This window comes from Nothoprocta perdicaria, unplaced genomic scaffold (assembly GCF_003342845.1).
Source record: "Nothoprocta perdicaria isolate Ctin4 unplaced genomic scaffold, notPer1 scaffold_70, whole genome shotgun sequence".
Taxonomy (NCBI): Eukaryota; Metazoa; Chordata; class Aves; order Tinamiformes; family Tinamidae; genus Nothoprocta; species Nothoprocta perdicaria.
The window spans coordinates 2,716,890-2,736,162 of record NW_020455977.1 but is presented as its reverse complement, the minus strand read 5'-3'; the positions used below and the strand labels follow the sequence as shown (position 1 = coordinate 2,736,162).

The 19,273-nt window shown below is 35.5% G+C and overlaps 1 protein-coding gene across 1 annotated transcript; it reads left to right on the top strand.

Moving 5' to 3' along the window:
• Window positions 1-1,074: 1,074 nt before the first annotated feature.
• On the top strand, window positions 1,075-17,282 carry EFHB (EF-hand domain family member B). Its single transcript, XM_026050829.1, has 13 exons — window positions 1,075-1,179; window positions 2,107-2,250; window positions 3,425-3,605; window positions 4,086-4,196; window positions 5,560-5,689; window positions 5,905-5,988; window positions 8,393-8,460; window positions 9,305-9,459; window positions 11,112-11,319; window positions 11,678-11,890; window positions 12,542-12,723; window positions 14,740-14,877; window positions 17,163-17,282. The coding sequence occupies exons 1-13, from the start codon at window positions 1,075-1,077 to the stop codon at window positions 17,280-17,282; spliced, it is 1,839 nt and encodes a 612-aa protein (XP_025906614.1).
• The last annotated feature ends 1,991 nt before the right edge of the window (window positions 17,283-19,273 follow it).

The window sequence follows — 19,273 nt, the reverse complement described above, 5'->3', positions numbered from 1 at the left end:
CTGGGAAAATAAAAGGGAAATACTGTAAAAATAAAATCATTCAAAAGTATTAGAGCTTAATATACAAAATGGTAATCTCTTAAGCAACATAGTTAGCTAGAAATACAGAATAAAAGTTCAAGACCTGGTTTTGACTTTATTGTAGGCTACATTGTCACCATGCCATATTTATGACATGACACTTTGCTCTTCGTCCATATCTCTTATTTTTTTTCTGCCAGCTTTATCCTTACACGAGTAGTCCATTCATTCAGATCGAATTCTTCCAAGATTKCTAACACCTGCAGTTTTGCTCAAACCAGAACTGACCTTATTAGATGGAAATTGTATATGACAGAAGAACAGATCACAAACCAGGACATTACCAGTCATTTCTTTAACAAATTATCAGCAATTGTTGCTTTATTTGGCTGGAGCACTCTAAAATTTAAAACGTCATTTTAGACAAGCATCCTTAAATGACCCATGGATGTCTGGCCATCAAAGAGCAATCACTGCTCACCCACTAATCTTCCATTTTCACAAAAGGTTCCTGAAAATTCAACTTTCATTTTGCTTTCTTCACTTTAAATCCCTATCAAACAAATACTAGAACTGAGAACAAAATGGCAACAGCTGCTAATGTTTGTTAATAAATCATCAGCAAGGTCCATATGCTTGCCTACAATTGGCTTTGCCATCACAGAGCTACAGTAAATGGAGCAGGATGTGATTAAATTTATATGTTCTGTTGGAAAGAAGGGGAGAGTTTGCTAAATRTCAGAACTGAAGGCAATATAGTCTTTCCAAAAGCCAGGGAGGTTCAATAATAAGCAAACTAGTCCTGCCTTACCTAAGCTGCTTTCTGAACTAATTTTACACCTCTGTTTCTGAAAGGCTGTAACAACTGTGGGCAAGTACAGCGGTTTCGATTTATGACGTGTTAACTCCCTTAAGARTAATAGTAAAAAGTAATAGTAAGTGACAATTTCCTGTGGGGGGAAACGGCGAGCGCGGCCGTTGGCGCCTCTCCCGCCGCTGCCCCTAGAGGGCGCCGCCCGCGCCCGTTACCCAGCGACCGCGGCCGAGGGCGCCATGGCGGGGCCGCCGCGGCCCGTCTACGAGGGCAGGTTCATCGACAGGCTGCCCCAGCTGGCGGCCGTGAGTGCCCGCGCCTCCCCAGCCCTCCGCGGCCTCGTCGTGGGCCTAGGGAGGAGGCTCGAGGAGGGGGCTGCTTGTGGGGCTGGGAGGCACCGCTCCTGCCCCCTTCCCCAAATTTTCCTCAATTCTTCCCCCTCTGCTTTTTTTTTTTTTTTTTTTTTTTTTTTTTTTTTTTTTTTTTTTTTTTTTTTTTTTTTTTTTTTTCCTTCCACGACAACCTCCTGGACTATTTCTACTTTTTTGTTTGCTTGATTGTTTTTTTTTTCTTTTTGTCAGATGAAATAAAGTGTGTAATATAGTTATAAAACTCTTCTGTGAGTACATTTTCCCTTTGCATGTATTGCAAACTGCACCATGCTTGCATGGATAGGGCTAAACATGAGTGCTTTCTCCAATTCTGGAATTGTTATTGGGAATTATGAACCCTCCTGACGAAGAGTGTTTGTTAGCAAGGATGCCCTGGCAGAACGGAGCTTCCCACCGGCCCCAAGTACCTGCAGAGTCCCGGAGTAATAAGCACACAAACATCACTTAAGCACCAGCTCTACGTTTAATTAGATAATTACAAAAATTAAAAAAAAAAAAAGGTTAAAAAAATTATGAAATCACACTACTCATTTTGGAGTTTTTGTGAGTTAAGTCGAGTGTTTTTAGTGTTGATAAGTGTAATGCCTACTTCTCATGAAGACTATGTTATATGCAAGGAAACAGTGATCCATTTAAAGATGAGACCAGAAAGCTGAAGCTTAGCAACTCTGACCATTTCTGTTGCTGGTTTGATAAAATTTAGTTATGTTCACTTTCTGTTCAAAGCATCAGACTCTGCAATTAGGCACATRTTGCAGCTCTAAAATGTCGATTTTATTTGTATGTCTATCAAATCACCCTGAAATAGCTGAAGCATGTTTTATTTTTATTAGTAATTTGTGAACATGCAGAGTAAACTTACTTTTCTTTGCCTTATAGCCAATTACTCCAATTATTGTGAAAAAATTTAGAAATACAACAAATYCAGCACCTGGTGTTGAAAGAATATTCTATGGCAGAGCAGATGATCCAGATGTTGCATCTCACTTGACACATGGCATCAGTTCACGTCGGTCGCTTGCTGTAAGAATGTGAATCTTTTGTTTAATAATGGACCACTTAAGCACGTACTTAATAAATACAACTGATTTCTTCGTGGTCAGGGGTAAAGGTTCATAACTAAGTGACTCTTGCTGCAAYGCTTCACTGCTTCTGTAGCTTATCTGAATTCTGAGGTCAGTTTCTGGGATTTAATTAGCATGTTTGAAAAAGGAAAATGACGTTTATTAAATACCTTCTACAGTGTGGACTGGATTATTTATTTCATTTGATATTTAAGATAGTGAGCTCTCATACTCACACAACTTTTACTGCTTTCTCCTTAACTGAATAAAGAGAATAAAACTTATTTAACAACCTAGCAAGAGAGCAATTATCTAAGAACATGATTGTAATGTAGTAGCGTTATTATGTTTATTTCTTGATTTGGGTTGAAAATGATTTAGTGAAATAGTGATAATTTGAACATGTCAGGCTTTCTTGTATATATTCTTCAGAAATTATTTGTGAAATATAATCAAGCAACTGAAGAACGCAGTTTATTTTTTTCATTTCTCCTGAAGTTGATCTAACTGTACAACTAATTTCTTTGAGCCCAAAGCTAGTGAAAACATCAAGAAAACATTCTTGTCCCAACCAAGTTCTAAACTTCAATCACTTGACAAGAGTCCTTTCTCTTGGTAGGTCTTCTCAGATTGCAGTACTAGTCTTGTCTTAAAATATTGTATATAAATTCTGCATTAGCGTAATTGGGAATAGATGTTAATAAATATGTTGTCCAACCAGCGGATAACACAAAGACCAGGAGACTTTGTTCCAAAAATTTTATAACTACTCGTATTCAGACTGTAGTTTTGATTATATTACAACTTGACTATACTTCCTGGTATACATTAAGAACAGAAGGACTGCTATCCCAAACTTTATAAACTAATGAGTGGAAAAACATATATTAAAGGGAAGAGTTCTGCCTTTACAGTATTTATTTAATTTAGCTGGAGATTTAGCATAGAATTGATTATTAGTGACATTATCTCACAATACACTTTTGTTTTGCAATTTGTTGAGTAACTGTGTCATTTGATCATTTACTGTTCCACTGTTATTCTTGTGTGCATGTTGCGGAGGTATCCAGACTGATGTGTAAATGAATAAAACTTGCTGTATTTTCTACCTCTGCTGTTTGTGACATCTTTAGGCATCTGTGTTGATAAATCCACTTCCTAAAACTAATTTTCAACAAAAAATACAAGACAGAAAAGAAGCAATCTACTTGAGTAATCGTGAGGCAGCCTTGGGCAGATCACATGATCAAACTCCCATGTTACCCGCAGGCTTGGATATCRCTAATACCACATTTGGAACAGCGGTTTTTCGCGGTAGGAAAATATATTATTAAAACATATTGCCCTTAAGTATAAGATAACATATGGTTTAATGCTTAATGTATACTCTATGCTTCCAACAATTCCAGTTTAATAGGAATTTGTTCTTCTTAAAGCAGTTACTGACATACTGGTGATGGAAAAGCCATCTTTCATTTCCTCATACTAAAAATGTTAGTGCAAAGAGATTTATGTCACCAGTACAGCTTTTTGTTGCACTCTGGATCTACCTTCATAGCTTTAGCTTCCTTTTCTTGACTATTCTAATAGATCTAATCAGTCAAGGATACTACCTTGACCGATGAACCTTTCCTTTACAGATTGGTGCAAATCACACGTTAACCATTTATCTCCCTGCAGCGATTATGTTTGTCTCTGTTTGTATGATTCTTGCCTTTGCTAATCTGCAGGATTAGCATCTTCTCTAATAAAATACTGTTAAAATAGATATTTCTATATATTCATTCCTTTCAGATGTGTCAGGTGGAGAACTTATAAATCCACCAAAAACCTATGAAGAAGTAGATGAACAAACCAGACAAGGACATGATTTGTATATCATGTCACATAATGATTATTATGTGGGTAAGTCCAAGAGCTGATAAACAGCTGCATGAAAGACAGAATCACAGAATGGTTAAGGTTGGARTGGACCTCTAGAGATCATCTAGTCCAACCTCCCTGTTCCAGCAGGGACACCTAAATCACATGGCACAGGGATAATATGAATAAGAGTAACTGTATTTCTTCATGTCTTCAAAACATATATTCTAATAATATTGTAGTAAAAAGTAATACTTTTATCTTTAATTTCTCCATTTCTTCATGCTCTGTGGCCTGCATTTACATGAGTAGACTGCTCCGGGTTGGTTATCTTGCAAATTTAGGCAGGAATGAAGTGACAAATAGTATCCTGTAACGCAGCACACATTATTGTTACAGCCAGTTCTGTTTTTTTTTTTTTTGTGTGTGTGCGTATGTATGTGGGGGGGCGGGGTTGTTTGTTTGTTTTCCCACTTCCATTGCTTTTATTTTGACTGTGAGACTTAAATTTCTTTTATTCCAGAAAATTAAGGATAATAATAATAAAATTGYCCATTGTAGTAATACCAACAATTTTGTAAGTGTTGGACATATGYGTAGGGAAACTGCCACACAGGTTTTTCAGTTGAATGATCTAAGTTTCATATAGTTGCAGTTACGGAGAAATGAAACCATAGTACCATATTTCTCAATACCAAATTCTGCAAGAGCAAAAAGTCCCAGTATTGATATAAATTGTGCAAACTTATAATTTAATTTGACCCCTCCACACACCCCATTTAACATTGGAGGCATTTTAGTGGAATTGCTCACTTTCTCTCTGTCTGCTATTCCTTTCCCCGAAAAAAAGCTGAAAAAAGAAAAAAAAAAAAAAAAACAGAAAAGCCAAGCAGTAAGAACATAAGTGCTGTTTTTTATTTTTTAAAGAGTATTTTGAATAATAATATGAAAGACCCATGTTGCAGTGCAACCAGAGGAAATATTTATTAGGAAGCAAGGAGTAATGTTTGAAAGGTCAGGAAAAAAATGGAATGACAYTTTTTCTTGTTGACAACAAATACACATTTGCAGCTGACTTGTGTAGACTTAGGTAAAGTACTCCAGTACTTCCTTGCATGTGAAGCTTTTATTCCACTGGATTTATCTTAAGWCTTAGATTTAAAAGAAGGCACAGGTGGCAGCTTTACACTGCAAGTGTGTTTTGCCTTCACATTTGACAAGGACATTAAACTGCTTCATAAGCAGGGAATCCACAATTAGTTATTGTATTTAATTGAAAAAATGTTACCAATTTGCTTTGTTCCTTCATTATTTCTTCTTAAGGATAAAGATAACTTATTTTAGAATGTTTTTTCTTGTTGAAATTTTTTTTTAATCTAGACTGAAATACTTCTGTTTTCTACAGGGGAAGTAATAAATAGAAAATATGATTCACCAAGTTTCAATAGATTTGATGTTTTTGGAAAAGAAACCCCTCACTTTGAAGATGGTCGAAATGTAGCCAGATGCTTAAATTGGTTTGTGGATCTACAGTCGTGAGTTACAATAAGTAACTTTTTAGTTAGTGGTGTGAATTTTCAAGAAGGGTGTTTGTGTTTGACCAAATTTCTTTTTTTTTTGGGGTGGGGTGGGGTGGGGAGAGAGGGTTGGTCTTTTTTTCTTTTTTTATGCAAGGAAGTTGCTGTTTCCTTCTAACCTACAATAATATTGCAGAACAGTTATGTCTAAGAGTTATTTTCCAACTTTGTAGAAAGAAGGCAACAAAAATTGTATCCAAACGAAGTGATGATTTCAAGGAAAAGTTTCAACCTCAGGTTGGAAAAGTGCTTGATCCGTAAGTAAGCAAAGATACCTTCCAAGAACAAATTCACTCAAGCCACGTGCTGAGCCTCAAATATCCAGTTCTGTCTGGGCTTAACAATTTTACTGAATGCTCAAAACTTCCACTTGGCGCCWATTTGCTTAAGGGACTTTCTGCTTGCACTGAGTAGACAAATCTGTACAGAAGATACCACTGAGGTCYGTATTGTGAAGCTGTCCTGCCAGTGAAAGGGTCTGTATCAGAACTGGTGAAATTTGCACCAATGGGAGCAGGCCCAGTGCAGCTGAGTTAATGGCCAGTGAAGGTCTGTAGCGTGGATTCACAATCTATGTACTGGGTAAATCAAAATCCATGGAAGGGAAAATCAGTTCTACAGGTTTCCAGTTAAGTGGTGCTTATACAGGCAAAAGATAGGAGGGAAGGATGAATGCTATATCACAGCATTAATTATTGAAAATAGTCATTTTGTATTGCATTTATAAAGTAAGAAAAGACATATATATCATTTTGGGGAAAATTTGGATGATATATTTTCTTAAAAATGGCAATAATTTACTAAATCTGAGAAACTTCTGTCTTTTGCACTTAGGAAGGTTTGAAATGACTGAAATATTTAGTCTACTGATTTAATGACTAGACTATTTTACCTGATCTGAAGTTGATTTTGGTGACCTTTTCTTACATTGATTATATTCTCACTTGAATAGTTCCTTAGAAAAGGTTCTATAATTAAAGTTGTATTACCTAGCAGCATACATTAAAATCAAATGAACTGCAGATTTTTGAAGCATCATGACAATACTTCACCCTCAAGGGGTTGGAACAGCTTTTTAAGGTTGCAAAAACAGAGTTACAGCAGTCCTGAAATACTGTGGGGTCAAGATCCGTCTTTGCTACAAAGCTAGGCTTCCTGCATGTATGCAAAGACTTTCTAGTCTGAAAGATTTGTGTGAGATTCCTGCAAAATTTTGTCCAGTCATAAACAACATTATTGCCCTTTTTTTTTTTCATCAGAGTTTAACCTCACAATCCCATGTTTAAGTGACTCTGAAGAGTTATGCCTGTAGTACCTGTACAGAGTGAACTTGGATGAGAGTATTTTCCTTTCTTTCCCTGTAGTCTAGTTTATTTTGAACTAGACTTACAGTGTGAGCAACATGAAGCAGTGTGATTACCCAGAGTATCTGGGTTGCAAGCTCAAACCTAGCACTATTATTATAGTATAGATAAAGGTAATTTTACTTTATTTTGTCAATTTTACACTATCCACATTCCACCTGTAATATGAAAATATTCATAAGGAGAAAATACACATAATCTTTAGGTTACATTGTGTTCTCATCTCACTGGTTTTATCTTCTTTTGGAAGAATGAGTAACTGGTACTCTTGATTAAGGTTTTTGATGCACTTAGCAATTTTGAAGAGGCAATTAAGTATTGCATCTTTATATTGCATCTTAAATGAAGAGATTATTTGTCTTAAAAAGTCCTAAAACACAGATCTTAATGTCAGCAATAACATTTTAATTTTCTGGTTAACAAAACAAGGCCAATTTTTGCGGGTTAATATTGGCTTCATTGCTGTTTTAATAGGCACAGTACTTTACTTGATAAAGCAGAAATGGGGTTACATATTAGCCAAAAATAGTTTATTTGAAGATGTTTTAGTTGGTGATCTAATATGGTCTAGATATTCTGCTATTTCACAAGTATGTTATAAGGACTTTTTGTACACATTTCTGTGATTTTTCATTGAAAAAGAATTAATCATACAATCATAGAATCCTTAAGGTTGGAAGGGACCTTCAAAGGTCATCTAGTCCAACCCCCCTGCGCACACAGGGTCCACTAGAGCACATGGCACAGGGCTGCATCCAAGCGGGTTTTGAAGATCTTCAGAGAAGGAGACTCCACAGCCTCTCTGGACAGCCTGTTCCAGGGCTCTGTCACCTGTGTTCCTGTGGAACTTCTCGTGCTTCAGTTTGTGGCCATTTCCTCTAGTCCARTTGGTGGCTGCTACTGCAAAGAGGTCGCCCCATCCTCCTCACTGCCTCCCTTGAGGTATTTATACACACTGATCAGTTCCCACCTCAGCCTTCTCTTCTTCAGACTAAACGGGCCCAGCTCTCTCAGCCTTTCCTCGAAGATATTCCARGCCCCTGATCATCCTCGTATTTAGATGTGTTATCTTATTAATAGCAAATCTTTTAAATGAGTTTATAAAAGGATGTTTTTCTAAAATGGCAAATTTGATGGAAACAACTGATGAACAAATTCAAGATGAAATCTTTGTATTCAGATGCATATGTCTCCTGATAGTACAGTAGAAGATCAAATGTATTTTTGTAAGTAATAGCTTTTTTTTTCCTTTTCTACTAACGTATTTAACAACAACAAAAAATGTGTCCCTTGACAGTATAGCAGAAACTATGAATGTTCCTCCAGGCCATACATTTGGAATGTTACTCCGTCCAGATGAATATGGTAAGTCTTCTTGTAGGATAAAGCCTTATCTTGTTGATTTTCTGGAAGCCCATTCTGAAGCAATTAGTAGTATACAATACATATTTTGCTTAAATACTTACCTTCAAASAAGCAAGGTACAAAGCTTTAGCAGAATAACATTATTTTTTTGTAGGTGTAATTTCAGAAGAAAGAGTTCCTATTGAAAAAAAACCCGAGGAAWTTTTTTTTCAAGTATCAGTTTCTGAATGTAAACAAAATGTGAACCTTAAAAGGCAGGAAACTGATTTTGATGTCTAAATAAAAATATTAAAGTGACTATTTAAACCAGACATGTTTTTCATACAATGTTTTTTTCTTTTGTAAAAAAAAAACAGATATTTGCAAGCAATATGTAAGAAAATTAGGAAGTTCTTGAAAAAGAAAACTGCTAGCAATTTACAGTTTCCTGCAAAAACAACAAAAACAACAGAAAATGTAAAAAAATCAGTCTAAAGAATATGAGGARTCCTTTGGATGAGTATAGCATGATTTAAGGAAGAAAAGTTCACAGGACATTTTTGTGAATGTAATGGATTTCTGGGCATGAGTGTCCAGTTTTTATCTGAATTAGTGCTTTTTGTTTTTGTTAATAAAGTGAAGATATAAGTAGTAAAAAGGAAAGAGAACATGGGATGGCTGAAATTTTTATAGTGTAGAATCAGTCTGTCATACCATCCAAATGACAGGTAACCAAGGATTCAGAAGAAAAATAGAATCATAGTTCTCATAAAAATTACTATATTGTAAAATGACTCAAGACATTTTTGAAAATGTGCACTTTCTSTATATTTGAAAGTAATTGAAGAAGTGTTGATTTTTATAGGAGTTGGGGATCTTCTTCACTGTAGGATTCCTAGTGAATTCCTGCGTGGTAAAGACAGAGAGCGAGCTGTCCTTGCTGCAGTTCGGCAAAGTYTGAAGAAAGCCAACTACCACAATTTTGACACATTGTTAGAAGCATTCAGGTATTATGATAAGGTTAGTGCTTTAAGAGAACATAAAGGAATGTGTGACATTTGCCTTTGTCACTGTAGAGATAGAGACAGGAAGAAACACAATCATAATGAAGTAAATATACCTATAAAATATATGGTAATTTCACRGTTATGCTATGAGTTTAATATACAGTTGTGTCTTGTGGTTGATCACAATGTTAATGTAAAGCTGTATTAAAACTGTGTGCTAACATAGAGATTGATCTTGTACTTCATTTTTTTTTCTTTTTGTATAGTATTTTTTTCTGCAAATTTTTACTTTTGTCTTCTGATTTTTTTTCATATACCTCTTAGAAAATGAAAATTTTAGAGGAGATGACAGAAGATGTTTATCATCAACTACTCTTCTCCCGTCTGCCAAAATTCCAAGCAAAGATGTCACACACAAAAAAAACCCTAAAAACCAACCCCAAATTTTTCAGCACCAGTTAAGATTGCTGCATTATGTACTTGCTACGAAATTGCAGGCCCATACCTTAGTATCTAGCAGAACTGCTATGCATACCAGATCATTTGCTACTGTGGTGACTTGGTACTTTAAGGCTACCAGACTTCTAAAATCAAAAAAAGTTTCTCAAATTGCTACTTAACAAAATGGTTAGTTACTGCAATAACCTTTCACAGTAGTATTTGGAGAGGTGAATGACTTAGTCCCTCTTTGACTTTGTGCAGGCAGAAAGACAGTAGATTTGTAGAACTGAATAGTATTTGTAGAGTGACACAAAGAGTATAATGTCAAAGGTGTTTTACTAATATGTAATTTTCTTTGCACCCTGATGGTAAATTACTTTTTTGAAAGATGCTATGATGTGCTGTGTATGATGTACTCAGTTAACTAGGATACAGAAGAATTGCAGTTATCTAAAAAAATACTTAAAAAATAATACTTTTACATTTTGTAACACTTTTAACAAGTGAGAGAAAGATGTTACAAAATGTAAAAGTATTATTTTTTAAGTATATGGTTTCAAAACTGTCCAGATTGGTCTTCCTAGAGGACTATCATGATGCATGATTTCAGGCTCTTCYATCAGTTTCTGAGAAAATGTCAAGCAAGAGTGATCAGTGAATGAGAATAATCTTAGTGTTTTTTACCTCTAAAAATTTATTATTTTCTWAATCAAAAAAGGTTTGAAGCGATTATATTCATATTTTCTTCTAAAATGTACTTCTTACCTGAGAAGTTAAACTTCAAAAATTGTAGATTTTCCCCCTCTTGGGTGGGGTGGGGAGGGGAAGAGAATTATTGTTGATGTTTCATATATAATCATAATAATAATAATGTATATAGAATGACTGACACCTTCCAAAAGAAATACTGACTTTGCCTCAACATTTATGATTAGGTTGTTATCTTGTCACAGTACACTGTCACAATGACTTTTTCATTCTCAAATTGCTGTGTTATATAAGATGAAAATTCTTCATTGATACCTTAGTTTTCAGATTTTGAATTTCTGAATTACTCATTTCTTTGTGTGTTCTCAGTGGTGCTACTTTTCTGAAATGGTGTGGCTCATTTGTAGGTGTGTTTAAATGTATATGTAAACWATGTGTGTGCACTTCCTTTTCACTGAGTGCTTCTATATTTTTGTGGTAGTTGTTTTACCTACTATTTTATTTTATTTGTAATAGAACGGTGATGGGATGATAGACAAAGATGACCTGYGGAAGTCCTGTTTTCAGCTGAATCTGAATATAGATGCTGTGCTCCTGGATGCATTATTTGACTATTGTGATTTGGATAAAGATGGTCTGATTAACTATTTGGAATTTGTAAACTTCTTGAACTGGAAAGACAAAATGGCTGTTAAAGAGTTTGAAGAAAAAATAATTACGAAAGGTAGGTGATTACGTACTGGGAAATTGTTTCTGTCATGCCTACCAAAAGGACCCTGCTGAAGTGTACGAGGTGCTCGCTTTAGAAGAATAAGACTTGGAGCATGTGTAGTCTTTCCATGCCCAGAGTTAGTAGACCCTATTAAATGCAAACACATTTCAGGCCTCTGTGGGTTCTGTGCACCRTTTTGAATGTCACATAAATCAGAAGAAAGTAAAAACCTAGAATCTTTATGAAAGTGCGGATTAATTATATCACCTATTTAAAAAAAAATAAGGATTTAAGGAGACATTATTTACCTCCTAGCTTGTAGTGTGCTGATAATCAATCCAGGCTATTTCCTGACTTTAACATTTCATAGGGACAGAACCAGATACTTCTGCACCTGATCTACCTGAAGACAGAAAGACAAGTGATACACCACTGTTGAAGCAGGAAGATCTTGTGTTAAAAGAACCAGGAAGCTCAGAAAAGACACCAAAAACTCTTACAAGACCAACAGATCGTGTGTTTGCAGATTATCAGACAACATCCTCTCAGTATAATGCTGTAGTTGGTGGTCTCCCCACAACCTGTAAGTACAGTGGGCTCTTCTTCTGAGCATTATTTAAGACAAAATCAGAAACAAGTTTGAAAMATACAGAATCACAGAATCTTAAAGGTTGGAAGGGACCTCTAGAGATCATCTAGTCCAACCTTCCTACTCAAGCAGGCACACCTAGAGCATGTAATACTAATACAGGTAATAAAATAGTACAATATATGATAGTAAGTTAATTAAATTTATCTAATAATCCAAATTTGTTTAGAATTGTGCCTTGGAAATTAGCATACCTTGAACGTTCATCATTCAGAATTTGAAAGTTAATCTAGGTTAACCTTTGAGAAATTAAAGTAGTTGTTTTAGGAGAAGATCTCTTTGGAATCATGAAAAATATTTTTAGCTGGAAGTACTAGAAGAATACTGCAAGATTACTGCCAGGTTTTCTGTTTTCAGGCCTCATGGTTTAGCTAAAGCTAGGAAATCTACAAACATGAAAAAAAAAACAGTAGAGAGGAATAAAATGAAAATTCATATTGAATGTATTTAAAGCAAAATATCAAATTAGCTCTTATTAAATACACATGTTTTACCCTCTCTGGCTAGGAGTCATGCAGTCATACTGCTCCTGTTTCTGTCTATCTAAAGGTTTTCTCTATGTTGTCTGTTGATGGATCTCCACAGATTATCCAGTATGTGGTGTTCCAACCATTCGTTCGGATATTCCTGCTCCTCGAGTTCGCCGCATTAGTGACAGAGTTAATTATGGTGATGAAGGCAATGCTTATGCAGTATTGTGTCCTTCTGTCTTCAGTCAAAAAGGAGTGTATGAAAGAGACTTTTTCAAAACAAGACCAAAGTCAGAGGTATAGTACATTTCTACAGAATATTCTTCCAAGATAAATGTAATCCTATGGGAGTGAAAGGACGTATTGCCGAATAAACAGGTTTTAAAGTTAATTCTTGAAATATTATCATCTTTCTTTGCATTCGTTCAGCTGTSTCAAAAATATATACTCTTCACATTCCAAATTATTCATAAAGATGACAGTTACTCACTTTATTGAGGTCTGACTTGACAAAACTTCCACGCCTTCCTAGTGGCAATATAGCAAACTACATGAAAAGAGTAGAGATTACTACTGACAGAAGCTATATGTACAAGTGCAGGGAGTTTTACAATGAAGTCTACAACTGTAGGTTTCAATTCAGCAAACTGTTTAAATACCCCTTATGAAATTCTGAGTTRGGGCTGTAGGCTTAGGTCAGCAGATGACTGGACATGCTAAAAATATGGTTCATGTTCATGAAGCACAGCTTGTCAGAATGTCATGTATGTGAGTATCTACCATTTTTTATCCTAGCTCTGAAGCAGGGAATCCCATACGTGCAAAATGTAGCTAACAGTAAATAGAATTCATACTCGTCTGAGAAGGCCTTTACGCCTGTCAGATTAGGTAGAACTCTTCTCTGAAGTTACAAAATGTGCTGCTCTGTTGTAAACTCTACAGGGTTGAAAATTCTGTACAGATCCGCCYCAGAGTGTGTTAAATCACACACTGCGTACTTATACAATACATAGTTTCAGTGTTTTAGCAGTCATCTTTGATTTATTTTGATATGGAGCATTAATACTTTCAAGTGGGTAATAACTAAGTAAATTACTATTTGAAAACCTAGAGTCATATCTTACTGTCAGTTTTTTGATAGATGTCTAGAAATTAATGAGGTCTGACTGAAATTCACTTGCATGATGTGGCACTCCATGTTTCAAAAGTGTGAAATAGTTCAAAATATTACCACTCGTCATAAGACTGTGAGTTATAGCACTGCTGAAATTGTGCTCACTGAGTTTGTGATTCAAAGAGGCAGCTTCCCAGAGGAAATGGTATATACTTAAGTGTTACTAAGGCTGGTGAGATTTAAGCAAGCACTGCAGTGCATCCTGAATCGAAGCTGCGGCGTTGTTTTAGTGTCTCTGTTTTCTTCACTGGAGTTCATCTCATTCTGTTGAAGAGCATGACCGAGAGCTGTTATAGACTGTCGTCTATGAAGCTGCAGATTTGGTGTGCTGGGGATCCGGCCTTTATTCATACACAAGACAAGTTTAGACTTGTTTTCTTTAGACTGTCAGGAACAATGTTGGTTTATCTGTATTAACGATGTTACTGGCCAAAGTGTGAAAAAGTGTGCAAAAAATCTGTAGAATTTGAGCATAGAAAACACACACACACACACACACACATGCAAGATAGAACCGAAAAAGTCCCACATATACTAATACTAACAAAGGCACTAATAGTAGTAATAGGTGTGAGTAGTATGTTCCTGAAACCTAACAAGTCCAAAACTCAGTGGAACCAATGAATGCAGTGGGATTCTTTTGTACGAGAAAATACGAAAAATGAAAATATGAAAAATCTAGGTGGGCCTAGATTTTGCTTCATTAAGTGTAAAACTTTCTTACTGTCCAGCAAGTCCCAAAGTTAGTGTAAACTAGCTCATTTTAGTCACTTCACACATTTATATATACCAATTCAAGATCATCTCTGTGGTATTTTCACTCTAAATTCAATAATGTATTCTAATTTTTGCTGATAACTTCAAACAATAAAGATATGACAGACAAAGAGCATTTTTCAATGTTAAAGCTCCTTCAACCTTTTTTTTTTTTAAATAAAGACAGCTTTGTCATCACAACTTTAGTTCAGATTCAGATATACTTGAAAAGAAACTTCTTTGGTTAAAGATATCATGATTTGTTCTAGAATTCATATTTAGAAGTGAAAAATATTCTTTATTGAATAGAAATTTCTAATACACATAAAAGCCATACTCTGAAAATTTTAAAGTAATTGTTTGTGTTGTTTTTTTTCTTCTAGATAGAGCAAATTCTCCGCAATATTGGTGTGAACATTTCAGATGAAAGCTTTGAAGAGATATGGAAGCAAGCCTGTAGGAAACATCAGAGAGGAGAGGTTTGTGTAGAAAGCATCAGAAATGTATTGGATGAGATGCATGTATCACACCCACAGAACAGTAGCTAGTGCTGGTTGTGAGGTGTTGCACTCTTTTACTGTAACATTGTTTGTAATTCTGGTGCTGAATGCAATAAATATTTTAAATATGATGTAATTACAAAATTGGAATTCACTGTTTTCTCTTTCACTTCTTGTCTTTTTCAACAATGAGTTGATTACAAATAAATATTTGGGAACTGATGCTCAGAGCAATGAGAGAAAATAGAGTATTCAACCATAGAATTCAGCTGCTATATCATTATTTATTACTTTTACAATATTTCTAACTCAAAATCATTATATTTGGAACATGGACACTTCTTACATTTTTGGAATTTTTTTTCCTGTTATAATCAGGAAGTAATTTCTGAAAGTTTCATGTTCTGAAACATTAGTTTTGCAAGGTATTTTTTTGAATCACTAACTTGCCTAGGGCTCCTGTTATTTTAAACAGAAGAAATATGTGCACTTCTGGCGTAAGTTCATTTTTCAAACCTCTCTCCCACTTTTCAAAGACTAAAGGGAAGTTTAGAACCACTCCGGCACATCAGTTAAACATATAAGCTTGGAGGGATGAATCTTTAGTTCTTCATTTAGCTTTTCCTGTTCCTACCCATCCTTTGTGTCCTTCTTGGACACATGCAGTAAATTACTGTGTAAAAAAGAATTTTTTTTCTTCCTCAAAATTAGTTTAACTGTGAATTGGGTTTGCTACAATTTTTGTCTTAGCCCTGATTGGTGTATTGCAAAATATTAGCTCACCATTTGCTCTTAATGATTATTTATATATATATATAAAATATATGTGAAAATTTAATATTATTTAAATACCGAGAGTCTGGAAAGTCATGTTGAAAAAGTGCTCATATCTGAAATAGAAGTTTAAATTCCACTTCTGATTACTCACTGCTGCAAGTTTTAATTGAATATAACTGGCTGAAAGAAAAAAACAAAAAATTTCTGTAAAATGGGCCCTTTGTAGTTATGTCCCTTATGAAGTTAGCGAAGGTAGACATGTGATTATTCATCGGTAGGGGGCGTTCTAGGATTTCCACGATAGGAAAGAAACATCCGTTGGGCTGTTGAACTGCGTTTGGTGGTATGTGCACAGCGGTAACAGCCAACGCAGACTTCAAAACAGAAACAGTAGCTCTTAACTGAGCGGCAAGATTGCTTACACTGCATTTTCCAGAGTGAAAAATGTCGGGTGGTACATGCATATTTCACTTCTACTGAATAATAGAGTAAATGATGACTTTCTCTGTATCGGATTTTAAGGGGAGGGGAAAGCAATTCTCGGCTGTTTAATATTGTGAGTTCAGGCTGGTCCATATATAACCTTGTTGTCTGAGAAGAATAAAATTCAATAGTTTTAAAGTACTGTAATGTGTTCACAACTGTCATACTTTCTTTCCTTCTATGCATCAGAAATGCATGCTATTTGTAATATTTATATAGCTTGAGTAACAGTTGTGGATTTTACCATTCAGATTTAAGCAGGCCACGTATTTTCAGTCAAGTTCAGCTACTATTAAATTAAACTCTGAACCTGGAAATGCTTCTACATATGCTACGCAGATGAACCTGTGAATATTTTTTCCTGTGATATTTAGCATGTTAGTATCTACAGTAGCATTAATTTATATCTTGTATGTCTTTGGGAAACATACTGTTTTAACATTTGTGCAATCGATAATGGAAACATATATAATAACTTCATATTTTTTTAAGGTGAGTTTGTGATTTGACTGTGTATTGGTCATGGCGAACAGGTAGTATGGCAATTAAAACGGGAAAACAACCCCCTTTCTCCCCTCTCCCTCCTCCTCCAAGAAACCAAGATATATGGAAACATTTTTCTTCTGAGAAACTCCAAGTTTTATGGTATTACAATAACCAACAATTACAGGAAAGATTTGTCAGTGATTGTTAACAAAATACTTGTATCCTGTATATTAATAAGCAGGTTTTCGTCAATCAAAATATGAATGGTGTTGAGTTTTTGGTTTATTTATTTTGTTTTTGGTCGATTGGTATTAAAGGAGTCAATGTAAAATTACTTCATTTTAAAAACGTAGAAAAATTAGTTTTTAATGGTTCATTGTATTTTGATACTTATCCTTCTGATAATAAATATGTTTTGAATTAAACATTCATTTGTGTAATGGTTTAATACAAGATTTTCAGTAACTGGGTGTTCACTAATTAACCAGTTACTTTGCTGCTTGAACAAATTCTGATAACATCTTTCTCTTTGTTTCTCACATTTTCTCAATGCTTTACAGATGACAGATGCCCAGTTCGGGCATGAAGCTGTCTACAGGTTCCTCCTTCACAGACACAGAGGTCTCAGGAATAGCTTTATCTTCAGATTGGGAGAGAGATACTTCGTCTATTTTCACTAGCATATTAGCTTGATTGCCTATTTTAACAGGAATCTCCATTTTAACAGGAATCTCTAATATTAGGGGCTTTGAGCATTACATGATCAAACCTTATCAGTTCATTAATGGCCTCCAACGTAGCCAATGGGGACCCCAAAGATGGAGAAGGGGAGTTTGGTACGGAATTTGTTTCTCTGCAGATATCTTCCTCCAGCTTTTCCAGGCATATAGACTCTGAATCAGCGTATTTGAGAAACATCTCTGCGTCCAAACCATCCAGAAAGCCCAACAGGAGATCAGACACAGAGTTTGAAGAATCATTGCCATCAGAATCCATGTGGAAGCTGTCAGAATTGGTGACTGCTGGGCCTGTACCTGCTGCAGAGGAACACGTAGTCTGAGCGCTGCGGACTCAGCAGACCCGGTCACCAACTTGATCTCAGCCATTTTGCCGCATCCCCCATACTGGTATCTGTGCTCTAGGGCCCTGGGGTGAGGACAACCCCAGGTCAATCCAGCTAGCGAACGAGGCTTGCCAACCCCCATTGGCAACACTTTAGTTTACTTCCCAGGAAAATACACTTAGTTCATTCTCTCACAATCATCTACCCCCAGCAACCACTGCAATTCAGGAAAATGTCACATTTCCAGTTCTTGAGCATTTCTGCTATACTGAAACCTCATGAATCTTTCTCAGTAAAAAGAAAAAACAAAGTAAAACAAGTTTAGCCAAAATCAATGGATTTCTTTTCTCTTTATTGAGCAAAAGAGACAGTTTGTAAATCTTCTGAATCATCTGGCAGATTTCATTTAATATACTGTAAAGCCAAAAGGCAATTTTTATTGTAAAATCACAGAAATGAGGGAATTAAACCAAGTATGAAAAAACTTCTGTGTTAAAAATGATAGTATCAATGCTGGTTGATTTGTTTGCTTGTTTTAGGACTGTATACTGGAGACTTGCTTTCAATTTTGTTGGCCCAATTGAACCACTTTTAAAAGGCCTGATATTTCAGAGGATGGACTCTCAGCATTTTGTGAAAGTTAGGACCTTTAAAGGTTCTCACAGAGTAATCAAAAATCTTATCACTCAAAAGAAGGAAACATTTTGAGCAACATACACCTTTATATTACCATACAAGATTTCAGAGATTCAAGTTAGACTTTAGTGCTAGATTCCAGAAATTAACTTCTATATGGAAAGAAATGAGTTGGAAATAAGTCCAAAATAGCTTCTGACACAGTTTAATGACAATAAAACTGAACCCATATCTGAATTCTCTATTTGACTGTTACTTAAATTTCTGATGAGTATAGGGGGAAAATAAAATCCAAATCCTAATGTTTAGAGCCATCAGGCGTGTTTTGAGCTTCTTTCTTCACAGCATCTTCTGTTAGGGCTGGTACAATTTTAAAAATTTTGGATAAAAAGGCTTTGATTTGGTTTGGATCTGCCATTATATTTGAGTGTGCATCATACACAAAGATAAATTTTTAAGTTTTTTTTCTTTTTTTTTTTTTTTTCCTGGAAAAGCATATTATCTCTAGTGCTATCACTGTCAAAATGATGCCACCCTTAAAAGAAGTCTCCATAATAGCAAGAGCTCTTGCAGCTAGCACTGCTGCAGAAAATGGTGGTAATAACACAGAAGTTGCCGACAAATTGGTACTGCATATTGGACAAGTGGACAAACTGTTCATGGTCAGAGCTTGACCATGAACAACTGGAAATCATTTGAGCTATGTCCTATACTTGTGCTCAGCGAGGAGACTTCTAAGTGAAAATGAAATTACCTAATCAAAGACCTTTCACCTAATTATTTCCAATGCTCTGAAATCAGTTTAACTAATTAGGTTAAAGAGATTTTGTTGGAACTAGCAATATTATTTCTCTTACAAACTCATTCTTTTGAATTGATTCACTGCCAAGGCTTTCATCTCTTTGGCTTCAATCAATGTGACTTATTCTGAACTTGAGAGTTCCTCTTTTTTTCCGAAAACTCTCATTTCTG